This window comes from Tenrec ecaudatus, chromosome 12 (genome assembly GCF_050624435.1).
Source record: "Tenrec ecaudatus isolate mTenEca1 chromosome 12, mTenEca1.hap1, whole genome shotgun sequence".
Taxonomy (NCBI): domain Eukaryota; kingdom Metazoa; phylum Chordata; class Mammalia; order Afrosoricida; family Tenrecidae; genus Tenrec; species Tenrec ecaudatus.
The window spans coordinates 33,164,897-33,186,792 of record NC_134541.1 but is presented as its reverse complement, the minus strand read 5'-3'; the positions used below and the strand labels follow the sequence as shown (position 1 = coordinate 33,186,792).

General features: G+C 47.0%; 1 protein-coding gene across 1 annotated transcript in view; it reads right to left on the bottom strand.

Annotated features, from left to right (window-relative positions):
• TGM3 (transglutaminase 3) overlaps window positions 1-21,095 on the bottom strand; it is a 176,499-nt gene extending 155,404 nt beyond the window's left edge. Inside the window, exon 1 of the mRNA XM_075527964.1 lies at window positions 20,608-21,095. Within this exon, the coding sequence (XP_075384079.1) occupies window positions 20,608-21,095 (488 nt within the window). The remainder of the gene's footprint in view (window positions 1-20,607) is intronic.
• Window positions 21,096-21,896: the final 801 nt, after the last annotated feature.

Here is a 21,896-nt window from a genome sequence, read left to right as displayed (position 1 = left end):
TCAAATGAAGCCCTGCCTTGTGGAAACAATGGAGGTGGTGTTCTGTTGCTTGTAACCCTGCTGATTCCTAACTGCTTAAACAGTCTGGTTTCCAAAGGACAGACCTCTGACCCCCAGCCAAGAAACACAGTGACCTACATGGCTGGCAGGTTGGCACTGGCTCCCTGGGCCCCCCATCTTGCTCTGCTCCACTTCTGTTGTACAAGGACCCAGTATGGGTTTATGCTCAGGAGGGAACAGTCTCATCCCTTTGCAGGTCAAGCCCCAAAAGGCCCCGTGTAAAACTTCTTAAACCCCCCAGGGCATTTCAGTTTTTAATCTGGGAACTGGCACCAGTTAGACACAGGCAGCGGTGCATCAGGAGTGCTCAGCTCAGCTCCAGATCATCCACTCCCCCTCCAGAGGGAAATAGCCGAACCCATTAAGAGCACAGGATAATACTTTAATGATACAAAACCCACAGATTACATCTAATCAGACCAGCAAACAAACAATCTAGCAGGAAGGGTGCTCACTCACAGAGCCCTCTGGGCTCCAGAGGACAACGCTCGGTCCCACCCAAGTCTTCTCCGGGTAAACAGCCCAGCGCCATCAGCCATTCCTCCACAGGGTGTCATTTCAGTGCCTTGGCTCCCCCTCAACATCCTCTTCCAAATGAACTGCAATTTTGCTAACTCTGCTTCAGCTGGGCTGCTGGGAGACAAGAAAAACCTGGCCCACTCGCTACTACTCTGCTTGATATGAATCCTTCCCTTCACACTGGGACCACCTAGGCGTCAAAAAAAGCTGCCACTTGACAGCCTGACCTGAAGTGAAGCCAACAGATGAGAAATCCTGTTGAAGCTTGCCATCTTGCCATGTGATGAATTACTTAATATCTCATTCTAGCCACTGTCATTGTAACTTTCAAGTGACTGGGTCTCGCTCACTGCCACTGAGTCGATTCAGACTCCCAGTAATCCTGTAAGACTATCTCAGGGCTTCAATTCTGAGCACCCGAGTTTTCAAAAGGTTATGGATGGCAGTGACAACCCCAAATCCATTAGCAGCCCCCCCACCCCCCCATAGATTGAGCTTCCACTGAATTATTTCTTATCGTTAACCAAGGAGGTAGATACTCTTGCCCTTGGGCAGAGTGCTTTAGAAAGTAGATTGCCCCCATCCATCTCCTGCCTTGCAAACCCACAGGGTCTCTAGAAGTGGACATGGACTTGAAGGCAGAGAGCAAAATCTCCAGCCAGCCCAGGGAGGAGCCGGGTCCCTCTCAGGGGCTTGCCTGGGTGTGTCTTGGATGGAGGTCACTGGACTGAGGGGTCCCAAGTCACGAGTCCCACTCTATCAGTTGTGCCCTGACTGCCTTGGTTGGGACCAATCTTGTAACCAATTCTATCTAACAACGTACATGTTCCAATCATGCTCCTGTAGCCCGACCTGTAACTGTGATGTACGGATCTGCCACCAATCGTGAATTTGTGACAGTTCCTTTGTTCCATGTCTTACCTTTATTTTTCTGGCTTCTTGACTATGAATCTTCAGACACCATTTTGACCTCGTGCCAATGGCCTCTCTCAACCAGATTACGTGTCTGGGTCTTTGTGTTGTTTTGTCTCTTTTAAGACTTAACGAGTTTCTTCCTTAAATGATATTTGAAATGGGTCTCTTTTGGACCCTAAAACAAGGTAAGAGTAGCCCGGGTCCTGTGCATTTCTGAGACTGTAATCTCTATAAGAATAGAAAGCCTCTTCTTCTTTTTAGTGGTTTTCATCTGCTACCTTGTTGCCAGCAGTCTAATGGAGAACCCATGACACCACCAGAGCTCGAGTCACTGGCCAAGGTGGTCCAGCAAGGAGATTGAAAAGCCTGCTAGCCATGCAAGTAAAACATGACATTCTTGGAGTGTGACCATACAATTCAGGTATGTGGAACCATTATGAGGTGTCTTGTCATTCTCCTAGGCTGAAAATAAGCCAACCTAGAGGTGGAAAGAAGGATCTCTTGACCATCAAGAAAGGGGAGGCAAGATAGAACAAGCACATCCTAGAGATGTAGACTAGAGATCCCTGTGCCATACCTCTTCAATCCAGCAGACGGACAGCTGTGACGTCAGAGGGGGTGAGAAACAGAGACGTGGAGGCAAAGAAGCAATGGCAGCAGAGCCCACTGTTGCAGTTTGTGGCATGTGAGAGAGGAGTTGCCGTGGCACTTTGTCAGATGGGAGGTAAGGGGATAGGAAGTATATTAGAGCTTAAATTCTGAGCCCTCATTTGAAGGAGGGTATGGATGATAGCTTGTCATGCGGTGGTGGCTTGTGTGTTGCTGTGATGTTGGAAGTTATGTCACTGTGTTTCAAATGCCAAACAGGGTCACCCAAAGGGAACAGGTTTCAGCAGAGAAGGACAGACTATGAAGGACCCTTGACTGCCCACTTTGGAGGGAGTAGCCACTGAAAACCTTATGCACAGCTTCAGATGAAGGTCTCATGAACGGAAGCAGAACATTGTAGGAAACAATGCCAGAGGATGGGCCCTCGATTCTGAGGGCACCCGAAATGTGACAAAGGTGGAGCTGTTTTTCCACAGCGGGTTTGACTCTGGCGACGTGAATGGAGTAAGGCCAGTGGACATGGAGCTTTCAGGATCTTCATTTGCTGAAGGGACACAACTCAAGGTGAGAAGAAACAGCCACATAAAACTGTAATCAGAACTTGCATTATACCGCATATGCATCTAAGACAATTGGAAGCTGTCAAAAAATGAAATGGAATGCATAGAAATTGATGTGCTAGGTGTTGGTAAGCTGAAATGGACTGAGAGTAGCCATTTTGAATCAGAAAATCATATGGTTTACTATTCCAGGAATGACAGACACATCAAGAGGAACGAGGTTCTATTCATAGACCAGAAAGGGCATTTCAAGATCTAAAATGTGGTTTATGCACAAATAGGAAAGACTTTGGTGACTACGGAGAGGCCAGGGTCAAGGGTAGGAACAGGGAGCAGAGAGGGATGGAGGGGACAAAACAAAAATGGAAGGTTTAGCACAATAAATAAATAAATAGAATTAAAATTGTTTCATGGGGAAATAAACAACTCCAGATTCCTTGCCCCTCTGATCTAAATATTGGCCTGAATGTCTAAAAAGGTGGAAAAGTACAACTGAATTGGACTTGGAGTCTTTAATGACACACAAATTCATTTCAAACATCCAGGGAAACAAATCTATTTTGGAGTACACTGCAATCTGTGATAGAATTATATCTATTTGCCTTCAAGGAAATCCAGTCAATACAGCTCTTACTCAAATTTATTCACCAACCACAAAAGCAAATGATGAAGGAATTGAAGAATTCTACCAACATCTCCCATCTGAAATTGATCAAACTTGCAATCAAGATGCGTCGATAATTATTGGTGATTGGAATGCAAAAGTTGAAAAGGGGATGGAACAGTAGTTGAAACACATAGACTGGTGATATGAAGCTGGAGATCACGTGATATAATCTTGCAAGACCAACAACTTGTTCATGGCAAATATCTTTTCAACAACACAAACAGTCACTATGCATATGAACTTCTCCAGATGGATTGGAATACACAGAAATCAAATTGACTATATCTGTGGCAAGCGACCAGAAAGATGCTCGATACAAGCGCTAAAACCAAGCCAAGAGCTGACTGTGGCTCATATGTAAGTTGAGGTTGAAACTGAAGAATATCAAAACAAATCCAAGAGAGACAAAATATAATCTTGAATACATCCCAACTGAGCTTCAAAAACATTTCAAGAACAGATTTGCTACATTGAACACTGATGCCAGAAGACCTGATGAGCTGTGGACATCATTCATTAGGAAAGCTAAAGGTCATTAAAAAGACAAAGAAAAAAGATCAAAATGGATGTCAAAAGAGACTCTAAAACGTACTCTTAACCATAGAATTGCTAAGGCAAATGAAAAAAAATGATGAAGGCAAAAAGCTGGACAGAAAATTTCAAATGGCAGCTTAAGAAGACAGAGTTAGATATTCTAGTGAAATATGTACAGCCCTAAAGTTAGGAAATCAAAAAGGAAGAATATACCCAATATATATAATTTAATACTTTTATTGGGGGCTCATACATCTCTTATCACAATCCATACATTCCTCCAGTGTGTCAAGCACATTTGCACATATGCCGCCATCATTGTTTTCAAAGCATTTTCTTCCCACTTGAGCCCCTGATATTAGCTCCCCATTTCTTCCCCTCTCTTCCCCTCCCATCCTCCCTCATGAACCCCTGATAAGTTATAGATTATTTTTCCATATCTTACATTGTCTTTCATCACTCCTCACCCACTTTTCCATTATTCATCCCCTGGGAAGGGGTTCTAGATTGATCCTGTGATCAATTCCCCCTTCCTCCCCCACCTTTCCCTAATCCTCCTGGTATCTCTACTCTCCTTGTTGGTCCTGAGGGATTTATCTGTCCTGGATTCCCTGTGTTATGTGTATCTGTGGCAGTGTGCATGCTCTGGTCTAATCTGATTTGTAAGATAGAATTGAGGTCATGATAGTGGAGTGCAAGAAGTACCAAAGAGCTAGAGGAAATTTGTGTGTTTCCTTGGTGCTATACTGCACCCTGACTGGCTCATCTCTTCCCTGTGACTCCCTCTGTAAGGGGATGTCCAATTGTCTACAGATGGACATTGGGTCTCCACTCCATGCCCCCCACCCCCATTCACCTTGGGTATGGTTTTATTCTGGGTCTTAGATGCCTGATACCTGATTCCATCGACACCACATAATCACACAGGCTGGTGTGGTTCTTCCATGTGGGCTTTGTTGCTTCTGAGCTAGATGGCTGCTTGTTTATCTTCAAGCCTTTAAGACCCCAGATGCTATATCTTTTGGTAGCTGGACACCATCAGATTTCTTCACATTTGCTTATGCACCCATTTTGTCTTCAGCATTCGTGTCAGGAAGGTGAGCATCACAGAATGCCGGATTGTTAGAACAAAATGTTCTTGTATTGAGGGAGTACTTGAGGCCCAATGCCCATCTGCAACCTTAATTCTTAACATATAGATATGAGTACATAGTTCTATTTCCCTCGAATTATATATATATTTACATATGTGTATGCCTGTATTTAGGCCTCTATAAATGTCCTTTGCCTCCTTGTTCTTTCCTCTATTTCCTTTTTACTTCCCTTCTGTCCTACCATCATGCTCTGCCTTCATTCAATACCCAGCATATCTTAAATTGAAAACTCAAGAAAAAATTCAAGCCTTGAGTTACAATATTGAAAAGTTCTATGGGAAAACACTGACTGATGAAAAAAGCATCCAAAGAAAATGGAAAGGATACACAGTCATTGTACCAAAGAGAACTAGTGGAAATGCTACCATTTCAGTAGTAGCATATAAACAAGAATCAATGGTGCTGAAGGCAGAAGTTCAAGTTGCACTGAAAGTATTAGTCAAAAACAAGGATCCAAGAATTGAAGGGATACCAACTGAAATGTTTCAACAAGCTTTAGCAGCAATGGAAGCTCTTAGTCATCTATGCCAGGAAATTTGGAAGACAGTTACTTGGCCAACTGACTGGAGAGCTTCATATTTGTACCCATTCCAAAGAAAGGTGATCCAGCATGTTCAAACTATAGAGCAATATCATTAATATCACATGCAAGTAAAATTTGCTGAGATCATCCAACATGGTTGTAGCAGCACATTGATAGGGAGCTGCCAGAGATTCAGGCTGGATTCAGAAGAGGGCTTTGCAATATGGATATCATTGCTGATGTCAGATGAATCTTGGCTGAAGGCAGACGATACCAGAAAGATGTTTCCTTGTATTTTATTGACTATGTCAAGGCTGCAGGAAGAATGGAAATTCCAGAACACTTCATTGTGCTGCTCTGGAACCTGTAAATGGATCAAGAGGCAGAACAAGTGAATGGTTTAAAATCAGGAGAATTGTGCACTCAATCTGCATGCTAAAAAAATAGAGAAGAGGGATTATGTGAAGAAAAATGCAACATCAGGACTGGAGGAAGATTTATCGATAACCTGCGATATACAGATGACACAATTCTGCTTGCTGAAAATGAGAAAGTCTTGAAGCATTTGCTGATGAAGATCAAGGATTTTAGCCTTCAGCATGGATTACAACTCAATGTAAAGAAAGCCAAAATCCTTAAAATTGGACCAAGAAATAACATCCCAATAAATGGAGAAAAGGTTGGCGTTGTCGAGGATTTTGTGTTGCTTTGATCCACAATCAATGTTCATGGAAGCAACCGTCAAGTGATCAAAAGATGTGTTGCATCAGGTAAATCTGCTGCACAAGACTTTGTTAAGAGTGCTGAAAAGCAAGGATGTTTCTTTGAGGACCAAGATACACCTGGCTCACGCCATAGTATTTTCAACTGCCTCATATGCATGTGAAAGTTGAACACTGAATAAGGAAGACCATAAGAGACTCTGCATTTTAGTAATGGTGCTGGTGAAGAACACTGAAAGTACTGTGGACTGCTAGAAGAACAGACAAATCTGTACTGGAAGAATTATACCCAGCACGATCCTTAGAGGCAAACATATAACTTTCCTCTAGTTCTTGAATGCTTCCTCTGCCCCTCCTCCCCCCGCCCCCTCCACTATCATGAGCCCAATTCTACCTTACAAATCCGGCTAGACCAGAGGATGTGCACTGGTACAGATAGGAACTGGAAACACAGGGAATCCTGGGCAGATGAACACCTCAGGACCAGTGGTGAGAGTGGCAATTCAGGAAGGGTGGAGGAAAGACAGGGTAGAAAGGTGGAACCAATCACAATGATCTACGTATAACCTCCTCCCTGGGGGACAGACAACAGAAAAGTGGGTGAAGGGAGATGTCGAACAGTGTTAAGACATTACAAAATAATAACTTATAAATTATCGAGGGTTCATGAGGGAGGGAGAGTGGGGAAAGGAGAAGCTGATACCAAAGGCTCCAGTAGAAAGCAAGTGTTTTGAGAATGATGATGACAACAAATGTACAAATGTGCTTGACACAATGGATGGATTGTGATAAGAGTTGTACGAGCCCCCAATAAAATTATTTAAAACAAATTTTTAAAGAGCCAGGAGTCAAGCATGTCCTTTAGACGTGAGATCCCTGTGCTTAACCTCCTTGATCCAAGAGACAGAAACACCTGAGCAGTGAGAAAAAAGAGGCAGAGAGATAGTGACAGCAGTGTATGGGCACAAGGTAGAGGGGTGGGCTCCCTGGCCTACAGAAGGAGAATGCTGAATGCCTTTGGGATGAGGCTTCTTGGCAGAGCTGTAAGATCCTGTAACATGTGCCCTAACAGGACAGAAGCAAAGGTTCATGGACTCTGGGGTGCCTGCAGGTACTGCGGAGAGAAAGCTACCCTAATGGAAGACCTGTACTCTATCCTGAGTCATTCCTGATCCTGACTTGTAACCTATTGCTTCCCCCAATAAACCCTGAACAAGGGAGTATTGACTTTAGGTTCTCTGTGGTCATTGCAATAAAATTTCCAACCCAGAAATAGAGGCCAGGGGAGGGACAGTTGATAGTAGAATTGGTAAACAGGTTGGAGAGTGGAAGTATGTCTGACATGGAATTAACCTTGGGCTGTTAATTTTGACTGTCCTCCCTAATGAATTTAGAAGAGGTCAGAAGCCATCCTAACCCCGCTGTTACAAAGCTAATAGGAGGTTCACAGCACTGGGGATCCACTGATTTAGATGCTAGATGCACCATGTTTGACTCTGAGCAAATCACCCTTGTAGAAAACCCAGCTAAAAAATCCTTCTGGTCTCAGACCCTCCAATATCCCCACACAGCAATTCCTCCTCTCATGAAAATGGATGGATTGGCAGACTATACTGTTAGTAATGTCTGTTGTTGTCCATTGAGTCTTATCAAAGTAGCTAGCCCCTTTTCACCCAGGTGTTTCCGTCCTAAGTCTTGAAGACAGTGTTGGCTCCTCACTGTCTCCCTTGCAACATGGTATTCGTTAGTAAAACTCACCAGCTCTACCTTCAGAATTTGTCAAATCCCAGTGCTTCTTACCTCCTTTCACTCCACCGCTTGAGTCTGGGCTACAGTACCACCATCGCACAAGCAGACTTTTGCAATAACCATCTGTGTTGGTCTGAGTTGACTAGAGAAACAAATTCATATTTGTCATACACATATAGACACTCATGTGTATAAGAAAAAGTTTTATATAAAAGAGCAATTGTATATTGAGAAAACATCTCATCCCAGTCCAGATCAAGTCCATAAGTCCAATATTAGCCCATATGCCTGATACCAGTCTATAAATTTCGCTTCAGACTCATGCAACACATGCGATAACGCCAAATGCAGGAAGATCACAGGACAGTGGATGGAAAGTCTTGTGGATCCAGTGGCGGTGGAAGTATCTCAGCACTGGCAGGGGTGTCCACGTAGCTCCTTCAGCTCCAGGGCTATGCCTCCATCAGCGTAGCTCCATGTGGCTTGTCAACAGGAATATGTATCAGAGAGAGTGTATCTGGCCTCCAGTGAGCTATTTATTTTAGTCACTCCTCCAAACGATGCCATCAAGCTGTGACCTGATTGACAGGCTATATTCCACCCCTTCATTCTTAATAGTCTCAAGTTGACACCAGATTATGTGGCTACCACATCATCTAACTGGTCTCAGACTCCTAATTGTTGAGCTGCCTAAAGTCTACTCTCTAAGCTGAAGCTGGAGGTCCTGTCAGCCGGGTCAGGTCACATCTCTGCTCTCACCCCTGCAAGGTCTCCCCATCTCATTTAGATTAGAACCAAATGGCCTTTCCATGGTCTTTAAGTCTGCTAGCCTACTCTATTCTTCTGTTTCCACTGATTCCATCAATCCAGCCTCTGTAATCACTCTGGTCTCCTACCCCAGGGACTTTGCATGTGCTATCCCTTCTGCATAGAAAGTTCTTCCATCACTTATAACCCTCACTTCCTTTGGATCTCTGCTCAAATGTCACCTCCTCAGAGAGGCACGGCTCATTCTTCTCTGTCTCCTCTCACTAGAATGTAAGCCCTCTGTTGGAAGGATCTGCATTCTGGTTATTGTTTCATCCTCTGTGCTTAATACAGTGTCTGGGAAGGTGTTGAATGAGTGACTGTGTAAGTATCTTGCTCAGACCCTCTGCCTAAAGATTGTGCTAGAGAGCAGAGAGAAGCTTGCCCTTCAGGGTGGCAAAGGTCTTAGAGAGCTCACTCTGGTGGAGCCAGAGTTGGATGTCCCAAGTTCTGCCTTTTCAGGTAGTTCTTGTGTCCACAAAACCAGCTGCGGGAGGCCCCCCAAGATACCCACGAACTAGTAAAAGAACAAACTAACACTGGATGAGAGGATCCCTAAAGGCCTCACTAATGCAAAACTTAAGCACATCAGTGGGTTCAAACACTGCGAAAGGACCTTTGCTAGTCTGCCCTGCCCTTGGAGCGGCAGCTGCACGCCTCTGAAAGTGAATCCAGAGAAGCCTGAAAAAGAACCCAACATCATATGACATCATCCCTCTAGAGAGGTGGCATCACTGAATGCTTCATTTAGCCCTGCTGTCTCCGGAATGCCAAGCAATCATTGTAAAGATGGGGAAAGTGCATTCAGGCAGCCAGCTCATCCTTGGGGAGGATGACAATACAGGGCTTGACGTCAACCCTGCCACCAGTCTCCTAACCTAGCCTAAACTGTGGAAATCACCCTGCTGCTGGCCTCATTATGGGAATAAGACGCCCGTCCGCAGCAGGTGTCACTCTCGGCTTCCGGATGACGAACCAATGGCATCAACGCTTCGGGAGACAAGTCGAGCTAAACAAGGTCACTCACCCTGAGTACTAAGGGAAGCAGCGGAGCTTAATACCATTTCTGGTGCATGACAAATGTTCAATAAACTATTAGTCAAGGTCATGTGAAATTCACCCTTACTTGGGTTTTTCTGGATGAATTCACTCATTCATTCAACAAACATTTGCTGGGCCTCTTCTATGTGCCGGGTCATTTGGAAGAAGACAATAAGAAGAGATGATGAAAGATCGCCATGCCTTTAAGGAGCTGACAATCTAAGAGAAGGATGATGCTGATGAAGGGAGCAGCGAACACTTTCTGGGCACTTGCCAGGTACCGTGTACTGCAGGAGGCTTTGCGTGCCATGGCTCAGGTAGCCCTGGGTGCTACTCCCCTTACTTCAAAGATGAAAACCCGAGGCTCGGAGACTGACCCAAGGTTATACAGGGACTCAAATCCCCACGGATTCTCCAAGTCAATCCTTAAAATTTCCATCAATCCTTAAAATTTACTCGTTAGCCTGGTGAATGAGCTCACCCTCCGGTGAGTTCAGAGAGGGTTTGGTTCCGAAACCAAAGGGGGAAGAAAACTATCATTGCTCCCGTTGGTGGAGGACACTGGGCAGGAGCTGCAGTCTGGTGTCCATCGCAGCACCTGGATCAGACTGACAGGAAGCAAGGCATTGAGCAGAAAGGCGAGGACCAACCTATAAATAAGATTGCACCAGACAAGAAAGTCGTTCTTTACATTTTTATTGCGGGGGAAGGGGACGTTCTCATCTTACCCGCAAATTCCTGGGTATTCCTTACTTTTAGAAATATATAAATACAGAAACTTCTTTTCCCTTCTCAGAATTCCCACAGCACCTCATCTGTAACTAGTCACTGTCCGTCTCCCACTCTTCTGGAGACTTGCTGGCATACAAACCTGCTGAGTCAAAGCCAACTCACAGGCAAGCCCATGTGACATAACCCAAGTGCCCCCCTAGTGCTGCCAAAGCTGTGATCTTACAGACGGCCACTGCCCGGGCTCTTCCTGCCAAGCAGCTGGTGGGTTTGAACAGCCAACTTCTCTGTTAGTCCTCAGTCAGTGCTTAACAACTGCACCACCAGACCCCCCCACCCCACCCACCCTTGCTGACAGAGTAGGTGCTCATTTTACTGACGGCATTATTAATAGAGGTGAGATATCCTATCGCTAGATAACATCACAGCGGGATTGCTAACAGCGCCCTAGAGGCAGATGGGGAAACGGTACGTGATTTTCCTAAGGTCCCACAGAAAACTAGTGGCATAACCAAGACCCAGACCCACCTGCCTCCCGCTCAGTGACCTTGAACACCACCATAGTGACTGTTTTGTTGCCATTGTGTCAATTCATGGAGCAGAACTGCCCCCTCAGGTCTTGGTGGTAATCTTTATGGGAACAGACTCACTAGATCTTTTCTCCTGCAGAACCGCTGGGCGGATCCAAACCTGCGACCTTCATTAGCAGTCAAGTGCTTAAGTGTAAAACCAGCATCTGACGAAAACCCGAACTCACTGCCACTGAGTCAGTTCCGACCCAGAGCGACCCTTAGCACAGGTAGAGCTGCCCTGGTGGGTTTCTGAGACCGTACCTGTTTATGGGAGTTCAAAGCTTTGTCCTCCTCCCACCACACCACACAGAGGCTAAAAGTCCTTGGTGCGGAAGGACAGAAGCAATCTTCTTCAGCCTCACAAGCAACCTGATGAGCCCAGCGACAGCACTAATAGATTCACGATCGTCGCTTTAACCAACTAGTTGGAATCAAGTCGATCCTGACTCAAGGCAGCCTGATGACATCTGGCAGAGTCGGGCTGTGCTCCGGGGCCTCTCAGAGCAGCTCGCCAGGTCTTGTGTCCTAGGAGCCTGTGAGATGGTTTGAACAGACCGCCTTTCGTTGAGTCATTGAAAGATCAAGCTCTTGTTCACTGCAGGGACTCTGACAATAATAGAGCGAAGGCAGGTACCTTGTTAGAGCAACCTGCTGCTAACTGAAAGGTCAGTAGTTCAAGCCCACCAGCTGCTCTGTGGACAAAGAAATGACTGACTTCTTCTGTAAAGATGGCAGCTTTAGGCGGTCAGTCGTACTCTGTCCTGCAGGGTCATTGTGAGTAGGAATCCACTTTACAGCAATGTGTTCATTTTCTTTTGCTGCACCTGCCATGTTCTAGGCCCTTTCTAGATAGTGATTCATCTTCTTTTTTAGCATTTTATTAGAGGCTCTTATCACAATCCATATATGCATCCATTGTGTCAAGCACATTTGCATGTATGTTGCCATCATCATTCTCAAAATATTTTCTTTCTATTTGAGCCCTTGGTATCAGCTCATTCCCTCCTTCCCCCTCTCGCTCTCCCTTATGATCCCTTGATAATTTATCATTTAAAAAAAAATTCTTACACCAACTGCTGTCTCCCTTCACCCACTTTCTATTGTCTAGCCCCCTGGGAGGGGGCTATATATTAATCATTGTGATCGGTTCCCATTTTCTCCCCCCAACTCCCCCTTACCCTCCTAGTATTGCTACTCTCATTATTGGTCCTGAGGGGTTTATCTGTCCTGGATTCCGTATGTTGAGAACTCTTATCTGTCCCCGTGCCCATGCTCTGGTCTAGCCAGATTTGTAAGGTAGAATGGGGATAGTAATTCTTATCATCCTCACAACAGCCAGCTCCCATGTCTCCAAGGAGGATATGGATGTTCCAGCCTATGAAATCGCCCCAAGGTAGCCGCCACAGGGAAAAGTGCACTGAGCGATGGGCTGGGTACAGGACACAGGATGGCTTTTGGTCAAAAATAAAAATATCCCAGAAATGTCAAACCCCACTCTAAAATTTACAATGAAAAATGTTATGAACAAAAAGGAGTCCAGTAAGAAGGAAATATGAACAAAAACTGAGGGGAGGACAAGCAGAGAAGGGCAAACAGACCCTTGTGATGGGAGGGAGGGGGACAGTAGAAGGGGAAGGGAGGGCACCGGAGTTGGTCTTCTCATCCTCACCGCTGGGACAGAGACTGGGAGCTTTTACCAGCAAGCTCAAGGATACGGTGCGTGAACGACAAGTCTGCAGCCATGGCCACTTCGTTGGAAATGGTTTCTAATGATAAGGCCAAGTAGATCCTGGAAAGATGAGCGGGGAGAGATCGAGTTTGTAAATACTGAGGGCAGGTGGAGAGGATAAGGAAGAGACGGCTATTCTAGAAGGTACGGTGATGGTACTGTCAGCGACGTGTTGGCGGGCAGACCTGCAGGTTGGTGATTCAAACCCACCAGCTGCTCTGGGGGAGAAAGATGGGGATTGGACACCCTACACATTGAAATCCACTCCTGGCAGGGGTTTAGTAAACAAATCGGTCTGGAAGAAGGATGGCCTGAATGCTCTTTAGAAGGAAGGGTGGAGAGGCTCCATCCCCTGTCCTTTGGCCATGTTGATCAAGAGAAACCAGTCCCTGGGAAAGGACATGATGCTTAGTGACGTAGGGGAGACTCGCGGAAGAGGAAGGAGTCCAGGAGGTGGACAGACACAGCGGCTGCATTGTGAGGATGCCACAGCACCCGCCAGTGTTTCTTTCTGCAGCACAGAGGGTCGCTGAGGGTCGGAACCGACTGGATGGCACCCAACAACATCCCCTTGTTGACGACTCGGAGCACCCATTAGATAATTACTGCCACTATCGCCTTTTCAGATGAGGCTAATGGGGATTAATGAGAGAGGAACTAGCCCAAACTGGGCCCAGAGTTCTAGCTCTTAGTCCTTAGTCATGCCACTGAGGGGGAACAGAAGCATCCTGGGAACCAGGTGGACTGGGGTCCGGGCAGGGCGCCGGCAGCTCAAAAGGAGACAGGCAGCCTTGTTGCCTGGTCCTCAGCTCAGGGCAAAGACAGGCCCTCCGCCTACCCCAGCCTCGCCCTGGCCGTTCCCCATCCGCATCCTCCGCGCATCCCTAGGCGCTACTGCCCTCTGCTGCCCACAGGACCAGAAGCCAGAACCCCTGCCTTTCCACCTCTGCCTTCCCAGCGGAGAGCCCTGCCCGAGCGAAGGGCTGGTCACCCTCAAATCCTCGCCCCTTAAATGCCTGCGACCACCACATCTGCTCCCACCCAAGCCCAATGGCGAGGGAAAACAGAAGCTGGCTTCTTTGTATTCCCAGTACTCTTCTCTCTTCCCTTCCTTCCATCCCCACATCCTTCTGTCCTCACCTCTCTCCCTCCAGACAGGAGCTAAGGGGTCGGTCCCCAAGCATCAGACCCCAGGTGGCCACCCTGAAAGGCACCCGCAAAAGCATCAGAAGAAGCAAAGGGCCTGAACGCTGGCGAAGCTCCTGTGATGACATGGTGATGGGCTCAGGGTGGGGAAGATGGGATCAGAATGCTACGGCTCAGTGATCTGAGTTTGAGCTATGCTCGGGGAAGTGGGCAGGAGTGGGGGTGGGAGGTGGAGAGGTTGTTGGGAAGGGGATGCCTTTCCCTCCTTGACCCTGCCCCTGCCCAAGAGCACTCTGGCTTCCTAGGCATCTGGGGAAGGGTCTTTCTCAGCTGAGTTGCACCCCGGGTCCTACAAGAGAAGTGAGGTCTTGGGGTCACTGGTAAACCCCTCTCCCTACTTCCCCGGGCTTTCAGAATTCCTATGGTAAAAGGCCCTGGTATAGCACAGCCTCCCACACACACCCAAAAAAAATCAGGAGCCTAGTGGTATATGAGGCTGCTAATCTCAAAGTCAGCATTTCAAACCCACAGCTGCTCCCCAGAGGCCAAAAGATGAGGTTTTCTGCTTCTGTAAAGAGCTACAGCCTCAGAAACCTAAGGGGGCAGTCCTACTCAGTCCTATAGGCTCGCTATGAGCCCGAATCCACCTGAAGGCAATGAGTTTGCTTAATCTGTGATGTGACCAGCAGTCCCAGTTGCCATGGTGATGCAGAGCCCCGTGTCTGATAGATAGCTGGGGACTTGGTGCCTGGGAGACAAGGGCGTCAGTGTGTGAGGGGAGGTAAGGTGGAGAGAAGAGCCCCAGGTGGTGAGTGTTCCCAGGCCTGTGCCTCTCTGTGTTAGAAATGGCTGATGGCCACCCAACGTAAGATGTTAACCCTTTTGTATAGTTGGGGTGAGGGAGGGGCTGCTTCCAGCAGTGGGTGGCCTGCCTGGGACCCCTGACCTTCACCCTTCTGACCTCTCATAGTCCTAATGCCTTTAACCAGTCCCCCACTGAAAGATATTTTTGCCAATTTTTTTTATTACTGCAATCAACCATGTTGTAACAATAGCATCCTCTGTGCACATGGGTAATGTTCTCTGTAGAATACATTCCCCAAAGTAAAATTGCGGTGTCAAGAGCCAAAGGCAATTTTAATTTTCATGGATAAGGCCAAATTGCTCTCCAAAGACATGGACAATTTACATCTCCAACAAAATTGGAATCCAATAATTTTAATTAGGATCATATCAACAGTGATGAACGGCTGCGAAAGAGTGTTCCAGAGCCAACGCCATGTTGCCGGTTTAATTCTTGGATCAACTGTTTTTGTACAGAATAGTGCTTCGAAGGATCCAGTGACATCTTCATTTTATGGAAACTGTTTTTTCTTTTTTTTTTTTTGAAACTGTTTTCATTGGGTGATTGTCTTTCTATTTCATAACAAAGATTTGACATTTCGTATGGGATGATTGATGCGGTGGTGACCGTACAATGCCCCTTGATAGGATTGGATGATGGATATGTAAATTATGAGCAAATAAAACTGTTGGGGGGAATAAGTAAATAACAGATTCAACTTGATCAAGGACAGGCGTGTCCCTGGTGGTCTTCGACAGGAGGACGTTGAAACTAAGCTCCGTTTTCTTTGGCAGTATGTTGCGGGTCTCATATTTGTTGATTGCCGTCTTCCCTGAATGTTTCTTGAAGAACATCTTTTACGATGGATGCTCTGTTTTCGTTTGAATTGATCGTCCCAACCAGCTCTGACTTTGCCTGGCGTGTGCTGACTTTCAAGAGGCAATTCATCTGAGTGTTTAATTTTTTTAAGACCAAGTAAAGCAATGCCATCTTAACCAGGGTTAGTGTCATTTTCCACGATCTGTTTCCACCAGAGGTCCCTCCGTGGCACAGGTGCTTTATGCCCACCGGTTACCCTCGAGGTTGACGGCTCAAACGAGCAGGGCCATCGAAGAGAGGTCTAAGGATGGGCTCCCCATGAAGCCAAGAAACCTGTGCAGCAGTTCTGCTTTGTAACTCGTGGGGCCACCAACCATAGTTGCTGTCATTGTTAGGTGCCACTTAGTTGGTTCCCATCTCGGTGGATGTGTGGGTTGAACATCGACCCTGCGTGTAACAGAACAAAACACAGTCATCCCTGTGTCGTCCCTGTGCCTGAGCCCATGACGGCAGTCACCGGAGTCACCAGTCGTTGGAATCGAGTCCATGGCAGTAGGTTATTTTTGTTGCTGATCTGTTTGCTTGCTTTTCACTTTTGTTTTCCTTTTTCTTTGAGATTTGTTTGCTTGTCATTAGTCATCAGATGGAACTCAATGGTGGTGGGTTGGCAATCGTTATTATGAATCAGACACAAGATCGAGAACGTTTTAGCTATTGCTTGGCTTAAGAACTATTTGTAGGGAACTGGTGTAGGGTACATGGCAAAGTAAACTGCTCTGCTGTGGCTGACAGACTCACCGTGTGCCTCCATGCCCTGGGCTGGGCACTGAGAACACAGCCCCTGGTCCAGCCACTCTTGGTCTAATCAGAGAGATAGGGGAACTGGAGGAGAGCAGCCAAGGCCTTCCAGATGGAGGGAGCAGGCAAACGCAAGGTCTGCATTCACTCAGCAAATATTTACTGAGTGCCTACTTGGTGCCAGGAACTGGGCTGCGCTTTGGGGACACAGGAAGGAGAAGTGCTGTGTGGCCCTTGTCCTGTGGGGCTCTCAGTTCAGTGGGTGAGACGCATGTTAAACAGTCACACTGAGGACTGCCATGGGCAATGGCCGGTCAAAGAAAAGCCCAGGGGTCTATGGGAGGTTGGCCAATGGCAACGTAATGGAAGCCAAGGATGTCTTCTTTGAGAGAGTGATTTCTAATCCAAGATGTGAAGCATGAGCTGGGTTTTGCCGGGCAGAGGAAGAGTGTTCTTGGCAGAGGAAACAAACCTTGGCCTGAAGTGAGAAAAGGCTTGGCTCTTTTGAGGGATGAAAAACAAGCCAATGTGCTGAAGCCAGGCCTTCTAACCAGTTCGTTCGATCCCCTGCTGAGAATTTTCTTTTCCATTCCCAATAACACTGAATCAGAACCTATGTTCTAACAAGACTCCCATGTGATGTTTATTGATCCCCAGGTGATCTCTATGCAGATGAACTGGTTTGCAGAGCTGACTGAAATGAAGTGGGCTGGGAGGGGGAGAGCTTGGGAGATGAAGGAGGTAGACAGATGTCCCCTCCTGCAGGGCTTTATCTAAGGAGTCTGCAGTTTCATTTAAAAACAACAAGCCAAGGAAGAGTGGCAAAATAAGCTTTGGTATGTTTAGATTAGAAACACATTTTGCAATGTTCGTGGGGAATGAATTAGAAAGGGGATAATCAGTGCCAGGAAACCAGTCAGAAAGAGGCTGCTGCAGCTGTCCAAGGGAGCGAGGACCATCCCCGGTGCTATTCAGAAGACGGAAGTCGTCAATGGAGTGCTGGGGGTGCAAATGAGATGGAGGTGTGAGCTGGATGTGTGAGGTAAGTCAGTGGAAATCATGGAAACAACCCCAAACCCCAATAAAAGGGCAGCTAGCAAATACCGTGCATGCATATGGATGCAAAGATGTTACTGTGGGACTAAGGTGTCCCTGGTCCAAGCCATGGTCTTTTCCATTGCCTCGTGGGGTGGATGTGAAAGCCGAACATCAGATAAGGAAGACCAGAGAAGAAGCAATGCGTCTGAATTATGGCGCTGGCAAAGACCAGGGAAGTGCCGTGGACTGCCAAGAGAACAAACCAATCTGTCCTGCAAAAAGTACGGCCAGAGCGCTCCCTCGAGGCAAAGATGATGAGACTCGTCTTAGGTACTTGGGACATGTTGTAAGGATAAAGCAGTCCCCGGAGAAGGACACCATGCTGCGTAAAGCAGAGAGGCAGCAAATAAGAGGAAAATCCTCAAGGAGAGGGACTGACTGCAGCAATGGGCTCAGGCAGAGGAATCGTTGTGGGGATGGTGCAGGGCCGGCCATGGTTGTTCTGTGTTACAGAGAGTCCTTATGGGCTAGAGCAGAGTCCATGGCACCTAAACAACAACAACCTATTACAGGAACTACGCTCATCTTAGCCAAGAGGTGCCTATGCATGTCTGTGTTAGTGCAGGTGGGCTAGAGAAACAAATCCAGGGAGACCCGTTACGTTCATAAGAAAGAGCTTTATATACAAGAGCAATTGAACATTGAGAGAACATCCCAGCCCAGGCCAGATCAAGTTCATAAGTCCAATATTAGTCCATATGTCCAACTAACCTATAGATTTCTCTTCAGACTCACGAAACACATGCCATGACACCGAGTACAGAAAGATCACAGGCCAGTGGGTGGAACATCTTGTGGATCCAATGGCAATAAAAGAATGTCAGCGCTAGCAGGCGTCTCCACGGGGCTCCTCCAGCTCAGGGCACTAGTATAGTTCCATGTATCTTGTCAACAAGAATCTCTCTCAGGGAGTGAGCATGTGTCCCACCTCCAATGAGCTATTTATCTTCTTATGGCCTCTAAATGAGGTCATTAAGCTGCAACCTGATTGACAGGCTAAACTCCACCCCTTCACTCTTAAAGTCTCAAATTGACAACAGATTATGTAACTACCACGAGGTCCAAGGGTTTTGCTTCAAAAGGAGTGTCATGTAATGCCTTCCCTTTGGTCTGCACGGAATTCTGTTGCTTTGCCAGGGCCGCTGGAGCTCCAGGAGCAGCTGTCTTGGAGTCATCCCACGCTGTGTCCACGGTTGGTGCAGCTGTGGCCGAGCTTCCTTGTGTGCAGCAGGGAAACCCCCAGGCATCCCTTGCATTGTTTCCTTTGTCTTCCTTTTGTTGCTTTCTTCGCAGGAAGGGAGCTTAGTTGTTTGTTTTTCATTTAAAAGTCAATTTCATAGCTTTGAGAATCTTATGTTTTATTACCCCTTGCAACTATTTTTTTCCATTATGAGAATATTTTTCCATTTATGAGTATTCAACCCTGTGAAAATTTTAGGCGCAAATTACCCGTGTATTGAGGAATAGACCATGCAATTCTGAAAAGAGAATGAGGTGCGCAAAATGAGGGTGGCTGTGTCCTCTAAACCCACGCCATCGGTCAGTGCTGAGTCGCAGCAGTGCGCCCAGTGTTTCGGAGACTGTCAGTCTTTACGTTAGCAGATGGTGTCATCTATCTCCCAAGAATTCATCTTTCCCCCCAGGAGTGACTAGTGAATATGACCTGCTGACCTTGAGGTTAGCACTCCAACACCTAAGCCACAGCATCACCAGGATCCTTTATGAGGATTAAAAAAAATTAATATCAAGTTGACTGTGATTCATGACATCCCCATTTCACAGAAGTGCGCCTCACTGCGTTTTCCATGACTGGTCTTTGGCAGTAGACAGTTGGGTCTTTCTTCTAAGACCCCTCTGAGTAGATTCTGTATTAGAGCTTAAATGCTGAGCATTTGGTTTGCTGAAGGCTGTAGCTTACAGAGAAAGCCTCAAGTCTGTGTTCTCTAGAGAAACAAAACCAGGACACTTGATAGATAGATAGATAGATAGATAGATAGATAGATAGATAGATAGATAGATGATAGATAGATTTGTATAGTGAGAAGGAATACAACAACCAATTAGTCCACACAGCATTACAGAGGGCTCAGTTCAACTCACTTTCCTAGAACAGTTCATATACTGAAGGTCCTTCAACTCACGCAAGCTGCTGGTCCAAGGTCAAGGAAGCAGAAGTGGAGTCTGCCCTCAGGCAAGACAAGCAGGGCAAGCAGGGTGCAGCAGCAACAGCAGGAAGATGAGAAGTTGAGACATAGCAGAAGCCAGTAGGGTGGGAGCATAGTGAAGTGGTCCCATGGATCCTCAAGCTCTAGCAAACCACTCAAGGCAAGGTGACATGGTCCACAGGTTGGCTTGGCCCACAGTAGTGCAGCAAACAATAGTGTAAGTACACAGTTGAGGCAAAGGACTAGTTCAGGCAGCAGAGCACTGGATCAGATCACCAGGGAGAAAGAGCGGACGGGGCCTGCCTTGGAATCACCACCTACTCATTTGTAGAGTGCTCTCTCTATGTTGTAACACCATCAATTTTTTCAAGCCATCTATCTTGTTGCCCTCCAATCCAGCTGTGACCTGATTAAACTCTACCCACATGTTCCTATAGAAGCCTAGTTGGCACCATAAACCTAACTATCACAAACTCAATTGTCAGTCTTGAAATAAATTCAACTTCTATTTGAGTTCTTTCTGAACACTGACCAGCAATGTGACATAAGCTTTGTCCTCAGACAGTGTGTTTGGATGGAGATTAAGACTCCCCTATCCAGTCATCCAACCCAGTTGTAAGCAGGAATTGACGCATTTGAGTTACATGGTGGTGAAGAATATTGAAAGTACCAGGGATTGCCAAAAGAATCAACAGATCTCCCGCCCCCCACGGGGCCAGCGGGTAATGAGCGGCAGTGGCGGCCGCAGGACGGGGCATGGGGCTGGCGGGGCTGCGGGGCGTAGGCCCTTCCTAACCTCTGGAAAGTCCTCGAGTTGGGGGAAGGTCCCTGTGCACATCCCACACACCTTTCATGGGCAAAGAGCAGAAAGCCACCTAGCGGGGTGCTGCTGGGGCAGCTTTGACGGGGAGCTTTGGTGGCCGCAGATACGTCTCCTTCAGCCTTGCCCATCACAGACACATTATCAGGGGCCTGGGGGACCCACACTGTGGACCAGGGCCAGGTGGGGTGGCTATGAGCAGTGTGGCAGCCTTGCCAGTTGGCCCTCACTGCTTTGATGCCACTCAGGAGGATCTGGGCCAGGCAGAAGCCAACAAAGACCTTGGCCAGGAGGACCAGATTATCCTGTTGCCATTTCTCAAACCGGCCCACACAGCCTTTGGCATGGATGGAGTCCCGCGGCACCAGCTGCAGTTTGAGGGGGACGTCGTAGTCATACTGGGTGTTGAGAACATAACTCTGTAGGGCGTCTGATGCAGCAGAAGAGCACCCACAGCACTCCAGACTTGGGTTCAAGTCCGTGCAGTTGTAATAGATGTTGAGGTTCTCAGCCATTGAGCCCTCATGCTCTGAAGCAAGACCAGTCTTCCTGAGCAAAGTCAGTGAGGTTTTGCAGGTCAATGTCCTCTCTGTAGGCCTTCAACAGCAGATGTTAAAGCCAGACTGAAATATTTCCCACAGCAGCGAACCTTGGGTTTCCTGAAAGTACTGGTGGTTGGGGCATGGTAAGTGCCCCCTGCCCTGCACCCCAGACCCTTCAGCCCAAGAGAGAATGGAGTTGAGAGCTGAGCCCAGCCCTCTGCAGGCCCCCTGGGCTCAAGCCTCTTGGGCCTAGCTGTGCAGCTTTGCCTCAGTAGCCTCAGCCTATTTATAGTTATTTTTAATTTAAAGGTCAGGCATTAAGCTGTATCAGTGTTTACTGCATAACTTGACCATGAAGATCCCCTGTGATCTATCTATTGCTTGCAAACTGGGGGACAATGGCGCTCCCACTCGTTGCTCAGCTTTCGGCACGTTGTCCTGTGTTTCAGTTTTCCTCCTGTAGGATGTCATCCACAAGGGTCCGTTTGACAGAGCTTAACTCTGTAAATGGCAGCGTTTTAAAACACTTGAAAATGCTTTAAAAGATGGCTGTGTACAGGGAAGCAACAAAACCCACAGGGAAGAAGCACATCAGCATGTGTGATCGTGAGCTATCGATGGGTATGGGTATCAGAAGTTCAAAAACAAGCAATCAAATTGATGTGAAGAAGCACGGACAAAGTGGAGACCCCAAACCCACCTGTAAGACCATTGGACAGTCCCTCACAGAAGGGCCACACAGATGATAAGCAGAGGGTACGGTATATTACTGAT